Source organism: Leptosomus discolor, chromosome 1, assembly GCF_034619465.1.
Source record: "Leptosomus discolor isolate bLepDis1 chromosome 1, bLepDis1.hap2, whole genome shotgun sequence".
NCBI lineage: Eukaryota > Metazoa > Chordata > Aves > Leptosomiformes > Leptosomidae > Leptosomus > Leptosomus discolor.
In genome coordinates, this window is record NC_141391.1 from 196332536 (window position 1) to 196347614 (window position 15079).

At 40.7% G+C, this 15079-nt stretch overlaps 1 protein-coding gene across 1 annotated transcript in view; it reads left to right on the top strand.

Moving 5' to 3' along the window:
- The window catches only part of PLXNB2 (plexin B2), an 83269-nt gene that overhangs the window by 33871 nt on the left and 34319 nt on the right, over nt 1-15079 (top strand). Inside the window, exons 13-14 of the mRNA XM_086473542.1 lie at nt 1330-1478; nt 4445-4553. Of these exons, the coding sequence (XP_086329668.1) occupies nt 1330-1478; nt 4445-4553 (258 nt within the window). The remainder of the gene's footprint in view (nt 1-1329; nt 1479-4444; nt 4554-15079) is intronic.

The window sequence follows — 15079 nt, forward strand, 5'->3', positions numbered from 1 at the left end:
TGCTTACTGCAGGGGGGTTGGACTAGATGACCTTTAGAGGTCCCTTCCAACCCAATACATTCTATGATTCTATGAGTCTAAATCTCGACAGACAGTGTCTGTCTAAGACAGAATGCTTGTGTGATAGCTGGGCCAAGATAAAGATGACTCAAGTGGGAAGTAAAAGGAAAATTAAGATTAAAAGGTGTTTTTACCTGGGATACTGTTCGTATGTGATTATGGATTAAATTCTAAATGCTAAAATATTTTTTTTCAAAGCTTTTGTTAGCTTCAGATTTGAACAAAGTATTTGGAAACATCTACACAAACTGTTGAGTCATTTTGCAACTAGTTTATTTATGGGTTGAGTGCAAAGGGATGGCCAGCGGGCAGAAGTTTTAGGAAGTTGAACCAGTGGGAAAACAGAGCGAGTGATTCTGGAGCTGGGCTGGGCAGGAGGCTGCCGCAGCTGCCATGTTTCTGTGCTCAGACTTGCTTAAATCTAAGAAAATATGATGTTGATGGAGCAGGCATTAAAATCCAAACTTTCAGAAGCTATATTTGTTTGGCTTCCAATTACTGAATTTGAGACTGTGCAGTGTCCCTCTCCTCGACGGTAAATTTGCAGGCCTCTAAACTGAAGACCTGAAAAGGTCTTGCTGGAGGTGCTCCAAATATTGCATAGGAAAGCCCGTTAGTCTCCCAACCAATATTCATAATTCAAATGCCTGTTCAGGCCATGTTTCAACCTGAGAAGTCCACTACAACTGCAGGATTTTCTCAGTCCTCATTTTAATTGCAAATTATTTAATTAGCGTCAGCCCATGTACTGCAGCATCCTACCATTTGATGCAGTAAGGAATCAGGGGACTAGAGGAACTTTTGAAGACTCTGTGTGGGGCAGCACTGTGTGTTAGGAAGGTGCATTGTTCTGATGTGAACCTAAAGGGAGAAAATCATGTCCAAAAAATGCTGGAAAAGCTCTGTGGAATGATTGTGAGAGCAGCCCAATCCATCTCCTTTCCAAAATCACAGTGCTTTAGTGGAGGAAGCAAACTTAAAACAGAGTAAACACCAGGCGAGAGTTTTGTACGTGACCGTCTGCCGCAGGAGACACAAAATCTGCAGCTGATGAATACTGGTTCTGAGCTAACAGATGATTAATTAAATTAAAAAGTTACATAGCATCTTTTTGTGTGAGTCCTACAGGAAACAACATTTGGTTTTCAAGTGTGGGTAAATCAAAGTAGCTTTAAATAATATGGAAGAGCAACATGGTCGCTGCAGTATTTAATTTTGCCTTTTTTTGCCTTTTTTTTTTTTTTTTTGCTTTCCCTCATGCAAACACAGATTGAGCCAAAAACTGGACCACTAAATGGTGGAATTCTTTTGACCATAACGGGATCTAATTTGGGAATAAAAGCAGAAGATGTAAAAAATATAATGGTGGCAGACAAGGAATGTCTTTTCAAAGAGGAATTCTACTCTGTTTCCACAAGGTAATTCACAAGATTTTAGAAGAAAAAAGGAATTTCTGTGCATTTTCAGGAGAAGATGATCTTCCTGTGGTTATAAAAAGTTATCAATAGAAGAAAGAACTAGTGCGATATACCTGCAATATTTCACAGTAACGTCTTGAGTCTTTATTTAAAATTGTTATAATTTCTAATTTACAAAATACTACCATCCTGCTTCTGATCAGTTGAATTTTTTTTCTTTGTTTGTTTGAAAAGCTTTCATAAACTATTATTGCAGCTATCTCAATACTATTTATTTGTTTTTAAATTAAAGGCATAGTAGGTGTGCATCTAGTCACTAAAATGTTTGCTAAATCTGAACCACAGTGCAGTCAAGCATACAAGATTTATGGGAAAGTAGGCAAAGCAAAAGGAAGCTTAAATCTTTTTGGTTTAGTCCAGCCACAAACTTTTTTTCCTGGGGGTAGGGAGGGAGCCCACAGTTTTGGTTTAGCTTTAGATGACTAAGTTTCATCACAGAGCCAGCAAGTCCATGGATGCTGAATTGCCTAAGCAGGTTGGTAGATGTTTTGCGGATTGCTTGTTACACTCTTAAGCAGTGCCAAAAATTAAAACAAAGTGCCTAAATTCTTCTAGGTATCTAGGTGTTTACTACAGATTATATCAAGCATCTAATTTCAAGAGGGAAATACCCTTTTGATATTAGCTGATAAAAAGCATAGCATGAAGGTTCAGTGGTAACATTAAGAGTAATGACTTATTTTAAGCAGTGTGATTTTTCTTTCATTCACTTTTGATATTTAAAGCTGCAATTGAAATTTTAGTTTTCTTTCCCTTCAGTTAATTTAAAGTGTAATACAGTAATTTTTTGCTATTTCTGTGGCATGTTTTGAAAAGGATGTTGGAGATACCTAAGTGATTTTTTTAGCTTTTGAAAAATGTTTGGCTGTAGTCAGTTTGTGGATCAGGCACTTAGAAGCTTCACAGGCCCCTAGGACTTAACAATGTATATATGGCTGTATATCTCTTACTGCTTCCCAAATCCATTGCAACCACTTGTGCATTTACATGTGCATCACCATCCATAAAATTCCCAACTCTTACCGTCATCTTTTCCCGTTCCCTATTTTCAGTGTTTGCAAAAGCTGCACTGAATTGCAGCATAGCCTTACAAGAATTTCCCCAGCCTCTTGGCTTTTTCTAAAGCCTTTTGGTATTTTTAAATACATGGAAAGGAGCCAGAACTGAGATGACTGGTTCCTTGTATCATAGCAACATTACTGGTTTCCTAAGCTCTGCCAGTGTGGTAATGGGTGAGAACAAATGCAACTTGCATAATGTCATTTATCAACAAATTAGGGGGTTTTGAAGGATGTTCCCCATTAGGGAAGCCATGAAAAAGAAGTTACTCAAATAGGTATCTATAATTTTCTGCCTTTTTCTTCCTCTATTCTTTTGTTTTATTATTACCTTCTTTTATTTAGTTTAATTAAAAAAAAAAAAAAATTGTCTAGTCTTGCTCTCCTATCTTTCTACAGTAAAAAGCTAGTAATTTTTAGGAGACAGTTGCTTCTATGGGCAGGAGACCAGCAAGATTTAAGGCACTTAAGGCTGCTTTATGGCTCTGCGGTGATTTAATTATTGGCCTTCAAGAAGTTGTGTTCTCATTCTTCGTAGCTTTCCATTTGTAACGTGGGGGAAGGCAGGCAATGCCAATGCTGGGGAGAAGAGGGAACTTTTCTCAATTAAAATCCCTGCTAACCATACTGTGGCATTTCCCACACACACACACCCGGCCCTGGCCCCTGACTGCTTTCCCTAGCTTCACATATGGTAGAAATTCCTACAAAGGCACTGTTTCCTGTTTCTGCCTGACAAGAAGATACAACTTCCAAGAATACAGTAGAGAGATGATGAGGAACAGACTCAGGCAGCCATACACATGCCAGGACATGCAGGAATTTAGAGAATTTTGTCCATTTGCCAGTACCCAGACAGAAAAGTCTGGAGTGATCTGCAGAGGGACTTGACAATCCTTTTATTATAAGTCCCGATTTAAGTACATTATACCCAGTAATTTGGGGTTGTGGGGTTTTGTTTTCTATTTGAGGGGGTTTTTTTAAGCAGTTGTGCACAGCTTAAGGAAGAATAGCAATAATCCCAAAGGGAAAGAGTGAAGGAAATGAGCAGTGATCCTCGGGGTGTGTCCTGCTTGAAACTGTCTGCCTGCACAGGCTGCAAACATTATATACCCCCTTATCTAACTGTATTATCATCTCTCCATTAAGCATTTGTCTCAGTTTTCAAGTGTGTCAAATCCTTATTGCGTTTTCATGCTTGTATTGTGTGGGTCACCTGTTTGAAATAAAAATTTAAACATCCAAGCTATCATGCAGCAGCAGTGATAGTTAAGGCAGTGTTTTCTCAGCCAGTGTTCCTTGACCTCTGATTTTGCGTGGGTTAGCTGAGGCTTTATTTTCAGAGAACAGTAATTCTAAAAGGATTTTGATCGTAGGTGTGAAAATACAGCGGTTTAAAGCTGAAAGATAGCAGGATGCACAACAAAAGTATCAGCAGCTAAAGCATACAAAGTTAGAAGACCACTGATGGTCTGATTCTTACATTGCGGGGAGGGGAGGTCCTTTAGTTTTTTAACAACACAAGGTCCAGTGAAACGTTGCATAGGGTTGGAGAGGTTCATCTCTGACTTCTGGGCTGAATTGGAGTCTTCTGTAGAAGGCAGCTCTACTAACAGACTGCTAAAGTAGCTGCTGTGTACAGCGCTCAGGTTTCAGTTTTACATATCTTTAGACAGAAGATTAAACTATTCTTGGGTGTTTTTGCTGGGAATCTGGGGCAGCATTCAAGTACCTTTTGTAGGATAAAGCAAAGTTAGTGCGCTGGCAGGGGGTGTGGTAGCTCACAGAGATTGCACTGGTATTACAGCTGTTACTTCTAACGGATAAACTTACATTCTTTCTTGCTAGGATTGTATGTCAAGTTGGACCAATGAATGAACCAAAACAAGGTCAAATTGAAGTTAACATCAACGGAAAATTAGGTAAATCACCAAGCGAAGTGCTGTTTACATACCAGGTAAGTGCATTTTTTTCAGATACCTGTTTGATACCTTGTGCATGACTTAAGTTAGTTTACCAGTTAAGCATAGAATCACTTGTGTTTGCCTTACAAACTTTGTTTCATCAATAGCACTGTCATTCAAGAATGTTAGAAAACACTTAACATGAGCATTTCTTTACATAAAGGGCGGACCAAAAATCTGTTCTGATCAATAGATCCAGAGTCTCAAAATAGGATGATGTTGTTTGCAATTCAAGTTGAAAAGATGAAGTAGAAAAGAAACTGTAATAAACGTATTTAGTAGTGACATAATCTCTCTCAAGTGTTGCTATTGAATAAAAAAAAATCAGCACTGCAAAAAATTAGGTATTCTTTAGACACACAGTTGGCACTATATTAATCACAGTGTTTAGTCTAGCCGATGTTCTTAATTACAAGAATGGATGCAGAGCAGCTGAAGAATAAGTAATGAGGTTACATTAATTTTTTAATAATTTATTTCATTCAAAAATATGGCATGCAGAGCCACAGACAGCGTGATGTGTGTTCAGGTTACACATGTGCTTTGTTTTCAATGTCACCATGAAGGAGAATTTCGTTTGTGTCTTGATTGCTTTACCCTAAATGTGGGCCTAGGTTATAGCTGGTCTAGTCTGTAATTTTAGCAGCAAGTAGCTTTATCTGTATTTGTGAAGTCTTCAAAATTTATAAGAGCCTGTGATAGTTGAGAGGTTTAAATAATCTCTGTCCTTATGTTGATACTTAAAATTACTCCTATAAACTGTAAGTGTATAAAGCATAAAGGGTGGGTTAGGCTTTTATCTTCTCCCTTATTTAAACTTCTGTCTCATTAATTCTTGATATCTTGTGAGAAGAAAGGAAAGGAGTCAGCAGTAAGTGGTGTAGTAAGTCAAGAATGACATTCAACTAAGAGAAGGATATTCTTGTTTTTGCAAAACAGGCTAGAAGTGTTTTTTCCATAATTTCCAAGAAAATATCTCCTCTCCCTGGTGCTATTTCTGCAAAGACCATCCTTTTTGCTTGAAAATGTCCTCTGTTCCTTTGTGGAAATGTAGGTTATAATTAAGTCTTTTGTCATTGATCTCATTCATCCTAACCAGAGAACAACAACATAATCTCCCATGTTTATTTGTTTGTGGTCACTAGGACCAAGGCTATGACAGTCAACCCTGCATGAGGTAAGAGTTTGACATGAACCTATTGTATTGGGTACATTTTATACCAGTTCTCCCGTGCTTCTTCTGTGTGTAAAGATTCTCCCACGGTTTGCATGAAAACCACATGAAGGTGTTATGGAGTGTGTGGAAATGTAATCTGAAGCCCCCGCGTAGGCTTCAAAGCCTGTCTGTGAACTTGTGCTGGTGTGATTCCCTGCTCAGCACATCTGGGAGGTGAGATAAGCAGCCACCGCTTTTAGCAACTTAAGGGAAAGATTCTTGATCACCCATCAGTGAGGCACTAGGAGAAGCCGCTGTGCACAGGAGTCATCAGGTGGAGGTTTTCCTGCAAGTCCAGGACTTCCTCTGTGCCAGTCCCTGCCCGCATTGAGGTTACTGAGATATTGGATACCTAAGCTAACTGCTAATAAAGAACATTTTTATTTACTGCAAAAATCTTTGCATGGGAACTCTATTTACAAAATGCAAAGCAATGACAAGTAATACAATTCATGCCTTAAAACTGGTGAAATTGGTTTCTGATTTCATTTTTCTTTGTTCCACAAGAAAATGAAGCCAACTGTGGACTGCAGTAGAATTAAAGTTGGTACAGGGGCATTGCATTCATGCACACCTCTACAAGTGTGACATAAGCACTTTTAGCGTCAGAACAGATGATCAGAGCAGACGATCTCATCAGTTGATGTGGTCTTAAAAGCTACAATCTTGATCCACTGCTGTTTTCAGGCAGTTCTTTGGTGACTTCTTTCAGCAGACATGTGAAATCTGTGCTTTGTTTAAAACCTCTTCTATTCAGTTTATACAAAGGAAAGAAAATACTCTTCTTTCCAAGAGACTTCCTAAAATAAATTTTCTGTTACGTATTTTTCCTCTTTCTTTGGCACATTGTCTGGCTACCCTCCTGCTGGTAATTATCACTGGTTTTACTGTGTGCTCTGATCACCCGAAGCACAATAGCTTCATCTTTAGTAGTGGCCACTCTAAATGTAACTTGTGGCTGTGCAGGGCAGAAGTGCACAAGCAGTGCACAAGGAAACAATGCAGCTGCTCAATCTGATGTGTCTGTGTACACTAGAGTTGCGTCCATACTCCCCTCAGTTTCAGCCTCATACATGTGACTGGTGTCTGCCACCAAAACCACATAGTTTTCAAGTAGAATGGATAGAAAGAAGACATTTTTTATGATGGGGGTGGTGAGACACTGGAACAGGTTGCTCATAGAAGCTGTTGGATGCCCCATCATTGGAAGTGTTCAATGCCAAGTTGGATGGGGCTTTGAGCAACCCAGTCTAGTGAAAGCTGTCCTGGCCCATGGCAGAGGAGGTGGACTAGATGATCTTTGAAAGTTCCTTCCAACCCAAACCATTCTAAGATTCTATGTTAAGTACGACTACATTTGGCTGTTGTTGATACCCGCCTGAATGATGAGATGCATTTTTAAAGCTGGATTGATGAGGAACAATAGTCAGCACAACTTGGGGTTTAAACTCATGCTTCCTGCCCCATTCTGCCAGCACCGCCCATTTCTGAGCTAAGGAACGCACAAGACCTCCATTAACTGGGTCAAAAATCCAGTTAAAAGGGAAGCCATGGTTTCAATTTAAAATTATTTCTGAACTAAAGTGCCCTGGTCCACAGACATCTGTGCTATGCAGTAAACGCTTCATCTATATTTGCTGCATAACAGGGGAAGAAAGCTCTATTTCTCCCTACCCATCACAATTTCTCTGCCCAACCTCAGTGCTGGTCAAGTCCAGCCATTCCAGTGCAATTAAATTCTGGTAACCCAGTCCTCCTCCACTGACATTTCTGTTGTTTCATTATAAGCAGGATCAGGCAATAACCAGTCTCCTGCTTAGTGAAATAGAAATGAAGTGATACTGAATTTTAATATTCAGCTGAGGAGTACATCTGGAGCACTGACAGCTTGGCTGGTCTCTAAGCAGGTAGAGCAGTGGCATGGCTAAAGGCCAGTCCTGCTTTTTTGTTTAACTTTATCTGATTTGCTTGTTACTATGGCAGTGGGAAGCAGTGTCAAAGGAAGGAGTTAATCTTTTCCTAGGTATAATGCCCAGATTTGCTGATCCCATACAAGCATGATTCCTTTCTCTGAATACCTCATCTGCAGATTTCAGCCACCAGAACAAGAGCTTGCAGCCAGGTCTGGGATCTCCAGTGTCTGTTTGCAAAAGCAATTCTGTGAGTTTTAGGCTGTGCAGATTAAAAAGACTATATGGTTTCAGAAAGCTCAAATAAATGTAAGATGGTGAATTAGAGGTAGAACCTTTCAAAATTGTAATGCATTTCTGAGGTGCTGAAGGTAGTTTAGGGACTTGCTTGGAAATAATGACTTTTAGTAAATCAGGAAGTCTATTTGCCTAGATGAGAGGAATAACCAAAAAGAGGAAGAAGGGGGATAAATTAGAGTCTGACCTGAAAACAAACATGAACATGACTATTCACCATACTGGAAGTTTGAATGTGAACCTGGACAGCACAGTTACATTTAACAAGGTGCAATCTTTCACCTTAATCTACTCGCAACTTGACAGTTTCCTCTCACCTCCATCCACTGCTTAACTTTTTGATGATTAAAGCAATTGCTCTGGGAGCTTTCACCAGTGCAGTGCCTTTAGTGCCACAGGGCTGTTGTGGAGAGTTTTAGCTCACTCCTTGATTTTTCTTCCAGAGTCTCGACCTCAACATATGCATTTTACACTGTCGTTGGGAGTTGGGGGGGCGCATATTACATGCTTCTTGCCATTACCATTGATACTGACAAACCGCACATCCACAGCAGTCTCGAATTGCTTCCAGAGGATGTTATTTTATTCTTGAGTCCTGGAGCACGTCTTGTTTGTGTGTCGACCTGCATAGGGGCCAGGAGAACTCCCGGGCAGCTGAGAGTTTTAGTGAAGTTGGCCCTTCATCATGTGGATATTATTAGAATTAATTCTCTGTCATCTGAGCTATACATGTCCCACCATCCAGTGCTCATGGTTCTGCTTGAAAGCTTCCAGTGAACACTAACTGTATGATAATGCAGACTTTCTCGTCATGGATGCTTCCATTTCTCCATCAAACCTGTCAGCAAGGCTCTGTTGTCTTTTCATAAAATCATGTGGTGTCTGCCTCACGATAAAAAGATGCTGCTTGCAGTCCAAAAAATTAGCAGTTTAAAGCACCAACTCTTTGCATAAGCATCCGATCCACAGCAGACAGCACACAACGTGCACTGCCAGGCAAATGCTCTGCCTGGACACCTGGAGTGGCTGGAAGCATTTGATCAGCTCACATGGTGTGAAGTTTGGACAAAGCAGCCGCAGAAAGGCAGGACTCAGATCACTTCTCTGCTGTTGCAGAAATAACCCAGGAACTGAAGCCTGGCTTGTGTTGTGGATACTGTGACGAGGCAAGCTGGTGGGTCGGGTCAGCCACTGCGGTGAACACCAGGCTGCCAAGAGCGCGCAATGGAAATTCTCTGGTTGAATATCCTGTGAGTGGGTGGCTTGTCTGAAGAAACAAGAAGCAGGCTCCCTTGAGTCTGAGAAAAGAGGGAAGTGGAGGGGGAAGGAGCAGTTCCTAATGACTTGCGTGCCTGGTTCAGAAGCTTAATATAGTTCCTGCGGTTACCTTTATAGTCCATGAAATGACATTTTGACCTCCAAGAAGGTGGCCAGTGTCTACAGCACTTCATGGGCTATGCCTTTAATGCCTTTAATTTTTGTGTGCATTATATGCAAGGGCTGGGAGAATAATTTGGCTTTCAGTGCGGGGCCCATAATTTTGGTAACAAATTAGTTGTTTTACAGACCTGCTTCAAGAGCCAGAGCATAGTGCAGCTGGGACGGGGATGAGAAAGGGAAAGGTTATTTGTGGAGGAGAGGATGGATGAGGTAAATCCAGATCAACAACATGCTCTGTACATTTGTGAAAATCTTATCCACGTATATTTGCACTGTCACCAGGTCCTTGACACAGCATCCCTCTGTTCTGCTTGTGTGGAACCACAAGAGCCCATTCCTACTTGTGAAGATGTGCACTTGCATCAAAGGCAAACTCTCAACCAGAGGTCACTGCCTATGGGAGCTGGCAGGAGGGAGCTTAGGTGGCTTTGCCGTTTGCTGCCCATCATGTGCATTTGAACACATCCATCTGTTGCTGGCATCCTCTTGTGCTGCAGCTGGCATCTCTCACGGCATCACTGGGATATACTCTGCCACCATCCTCTTTTCCCTCCCCAGTTGTCTCTCTGCTTGTGGTCTGGCACTGTTGTGTTTTCTTCAGCATCCCCCTCTGAAGCATAGACTTCATGCCAAGGTTTGTTTGCATCTCCATTAGGCTCCCCTCCTCTGTTGCCTTCCAACTGTTCTTGAGTTTCTGGCTCCTCTTGTGATCCACCAGTAGCCTCCTTGGTGGCCAGTTGTTTCTCTTTGGTTTTCTGCATTAGTGAAGGATAATGGGTAACCACTTTTACCTCAGTGGTGTAGTTCTTGGGCTAGAAACTGCCTGCCACAGGCTAATATTATACTAGATAGTATCCCTATTTACAGAATCATGCCCAGGAATACAAAAAGTTGAGGATGTGCTCAGTGACAGATGAGTGAGAAAGTAGAGAAATAGAAGACATGCAGAATCTAGGTGATGCTTCATAGGAGTTCACTTCTCTCGTTCTTGAATACTGTGCGAGGGACCAGAAGTGAGTTGGCTGGACATGACAGTGTAAACCAGGAGAGCTGCAAAGCAAACAAACAGAGTGAAAAAGAACATGAATCAGCCTGGCAGATCAGATCCCAAATGCAAGTCAGGTCAGTGAAAAACAGGCTGGAGAATGGTTCTCTTGCACCTGCGTGTCTTTAATGGGAAAATTGCAAATAAGCTGGATAAAAAAAGAAAAGGAGAATAGAAGTAACCCCACTGTTAGCCAGGTAAAAGCAGTGCTTTGATTTGATACCACAGAGATCTAAATGCTGGGAGCTCTCTGAAAGCATTCTCAGCCTGTAAAAGGTATCTTTTACTAAAATTGTAATCAGAAACCTGAAGAAATAAGAGATCACCTTCCTAACTGTGCAAAAAGACTAACTGCAAGTCATAAAATATTAAAGATGAAAAAGTTCATTCTAGATTCATAAACAGGATGAAAATTGTAGGAGCTGTAATGCGAACACTCAGAGGGTCTGCAATAGCTGTACAAGAGCAGCAGTCATGTACATTACTAATAAGTAAGTTCGCATCTAAATGCGATTATAAGTGGAACAGACATGGAGATAATTTACCCTCTAGCACGCAGAAAGCATGGAACTACAATGAAAAATATATCAGCATTTCTGAATAGATTTGTAAGCGGGAGGCAAAGGATACAAACAGAGCAAGCAAAAGAAGGACTTCTGGCTGTGATGGGGAAAATAGGACACTGGAAAATGGCCTGAGTGTGAAGTCATATACATACCTGGGCCAGTGCAAGCTGGTTTGCCAGTATTTTTCTGTATTTTTTTTTCCTTTTTTTTTTTTTCCCAGTATCTCTGTGCTGATGAAGCACACAGAGTGCCTCAGAGGACAGACTGTTGCAAGACTGTGACATTACTGTGAGGAGAAAACAAAAAACATAATTTGCAAAGCTCAGGTTAGTCCCTGATGCAAAGATAAGGCAGTGGCACACAGGAATGCAAATGCTACGTAAGGGAATTTATTGGTATTACAAAGAGAATAAATGAATTTGCTACCAGACAAACTAGCACTATTTGAGCATTATGTACCATAAGCAATGTACAAGGACTTAGAAATTGTCATTGTCTCACTGCTTCAAATTGGAGCAGGTAACCACTGCTTTCAGGTAAACCGTATAAACGGGACGGACACCGACCACAGTCACAAAACAGAAGAGGTAACCTATTCTTAGCATTATTGTCCTCACAGCAAAGCTGCCTAATAGTTATTAAAGGGCTGGGAAAACTGCTTATCAGTTCAGGAGTACTAACCCAGCAGTCTGGTACAACATGGAAAAGTTGGGTTGCAGGTGGACTTTGAGACCTTTACCTCAACATTATTACACTTAAGTAGGATTTAAGGAAAGTTTGTATGTAAGATACATAAAATGCTTGTGTTTCCCATGACTGACCAGCTACAATCTGTTTGGACCTACAAGCAAGAAATCCTGTCGAGAGGAAGTTATTTTTTCAGGATAAATCGTGCAGTAGGGAGCAAGCTACATGTGTTGACAAGTTGGACTAGATGATCGTTGTAGGTCCTTTCCAACTGAACTACACTACTCTACTCTGTTCTGTTCTGTTCTGTTCTGTTCTATTCTAAATAGCATAGCTGTGCATGTGTATATGTTTCACCAAAACTGCAAATCCACTTCCTGCAAATACAGGGCGTGATCGTGAGAGTGTAAGGCGGTGGGGAGTCCTGGCAGTGGGAATTCCTTCTGCTGGGAGGTGGCTTACTAAACTCAGTAAGAAACCAGCCACTGAACAACTGACAGACATTGGAACAGGCTTTTTTAAACTAGACTATGAAAAAAACAACATAACAAGGTAACATGTTATTGCAGAAAATATTTGTGTTCAAACATTAAACCGCCTGGAAGACATGAACAATATTTGCCCAGTGACAAAAGGAGAAATATAGAGGACTGAAACATGAAAGAACATTCCTCCATTTCAAGCAAAATAAGAAAAAGACTGAAATATATATGAATTATGGTTTTCTACACTTTAAGGAATTATAAAACAAGGATTAAATTAGTGTTTGCAGGGTTGTTTAAATTTTACTATGTCCATGAGAAATGAAGTGTTGCCAAGCCCTCACAAGGGCTGACAATGTTTTCCAGAAGAATTATTACAAGACTGCTACAAATTCCATATAGGACACATAATCAAGTGTTCTGCTTAACATCATAATTGCACCGAGCACTGTGGTGTGATGTTATAGCGGTGCACTGCGCTGAGATGTTATAGAAAGTGTGACTTCCCCCGGGCACCTTCTGACTGAGCGAACAAAGATCCCAAGGTGCAGAGGGCTGAAAATGAAAGCGAGGTATTATGACGGCAGGCATACTTCTGATTCAGAGACTGAAATGAGAAAAGGGCAGAAACAAGGAGAGAAAAAATCCTTGAGGGGATTTTGAAAAGGTGATGTCACTGATCTCGGACTGCTTGAAGTCCTACCTTTATCAGTGCTGTTTGTAATGGTCAAACATTCAGTTTTGCTTGGAGTGGAGTCCAAATTAAAGAGGGTTGCCTCTTGGTAAAAGCAGCATCTTTATTATCCCTCAAACAAGGTTTGCGGTGAAGGATTTACCCTTTGCCCCTCGTTTTCCTCTGCAAGGAGAAGGAATCTCATGCAATGTAGAGCCGTGTGTTAAGTGCAGCTTTACTAGACTGCATAAGAGAAGACTGTGTAAGATAAGACTAGACCTGGCAGCTTCCAAATGTCTAAACCTCACTGTCCCACTGGTGAGTGCCATGTCAGTTGTGGGAAGGGTCTACCTTCTCCTTAGGTGACGTGATTCTTGTTAAAGGCTTGTACCACCACTGAGGATAGTTCTACAAATTACCTTGGCATTCAGCAAAATATTGTTCTCCTGCTGTTCCTATCTACCTAATAGCACATTTGAAAAATGCTTTCTGGTTGAGCATTTGGATGAACCAATTTTTTTTTTCCTTATTGATACTCTTAAGAAGACCGCCAGGTGGGCCAGTGTAGCTTTGCTTTTTGAGCCATCCGTGAATATTTTAGAAGAGAACTAAAACTTGCTCGTAGCCCATTGGTTTTGCAATAAAACAATTTTTAAAATTCTTGATAATTTATTTTAACTACTTATTTTTTCCTGGCAGGTCCTTAAGAGGAAGGGAAAGGGAGAAAATGTGAAACAGAAAATAGCAAGTTAAAATTAATCAAATCATTTTCCTGACAAGTTTACTGTCAAAAAACTTACTATATGATGCTTTGTTTTAGCAGTTTTGCTGAAGAATTCCTCTGCACACAGAGCACAATTCAGCTTCTCCTTATTAGATCATCTTTATGAGGCGTCCACATTATTTAGTCTCTAGAGAGCTCTTGGTATTTTCAAAATTACTTTAAATACATTAAATATGAATACTTTGGATTAAGCTGTTTTAAAATAGTCCTTTGAGGAACTGCTGCAAGATGAGGGATTAAAAAGAAAATAAGGGTTAAACCATAACTATTCCACCTCCTCCTTGGCTACTACCTGTCTTTACTCCCAGAGTGGTTCTTGGCCTCAGTTTTCCATTCAGCCTGAAGTGCAGCTGAGACATTCTGACTCCGTGGTGTGGCTGTGCCATGGATGGGGTAAGGTGCGGGTGGCATGTTCTCCCGTCTGGCATAGCTGGGCATTAACTTCCAGCAGAGTTGGAGTCTTGCTAAGAAAAAAACAATTCCAATCTGGCCTTGAACGCTTCCAGGGATGCCCTGGAAGCGTTCAAGACCAGGTTGAATGGAGCCCTGAGCAACCTGGTCTAGTGGAAGGTGTTCCTGCTGTGGCAGGGGGGTTGGAACTAGGTGAGCTTTGACATCCCTTCCAACCCAAACCGTTCTGTGATTCTATGATACGATTCCCTTTGCTGCTGTGCTATTCAGAGAAAACTTTGCTATTTGGTTATCTATATATTCTTGTTCCTACGGAGGCAAACTCACACCCACCACTGAAAGGTCCCATACAGCAAGTGGTGCTCAATGATTCTGCTTCAAGTCTGTGGCTCGCTTGATATTTACTGGTTGTTAGCAACAGAGCCAGCTGACGCTACTTATCAGATAACCCAGCAGAGCTTTAACAGGGCAATTCTTTCACTTTTTTTGCAGGAAGAAAGGAGTACAGCTGTCTAGCAGAAATTCTTCACAAGCTTCCTTTCATTTTTTTATGCTGAGGTTATGGAGAACAGTGGTGTGTGATGCTTCAGAAACCTTTTCTTGTTCCTTTCTTCCTAAGTTTCTGCTTAAAGGCTTGGCTTTAAGTGGTTTCTTGCTCCTTTCCTTCCTAAGTCTGTCCTTAGGCTTTCAGTGGAAGTACTATTTAGAGAAAAGGCTATGAGTTTTAAACAGTTTTTCTGATGTTCAGGGATAATGAATTTGTCCATACTGATTCTTTGGTGGTTCCTGGGGTATACTTCCTTCTAAAAGCGATCCCAGGCATGTTTTGTAGCTAATCATTGCTGTGAATTTTTACTGCGGATGATACAGTGCTCCAACATCCTTAACAATCTATAGCAATTAAGATTTAATTTGAATTCAATAAAAGGTGTGATTTTCTGTCTATGTGCAAAGGTTATGCTTACAGTATTTAATACATTTTTACAAGCAATTTATTTACTGTGCATT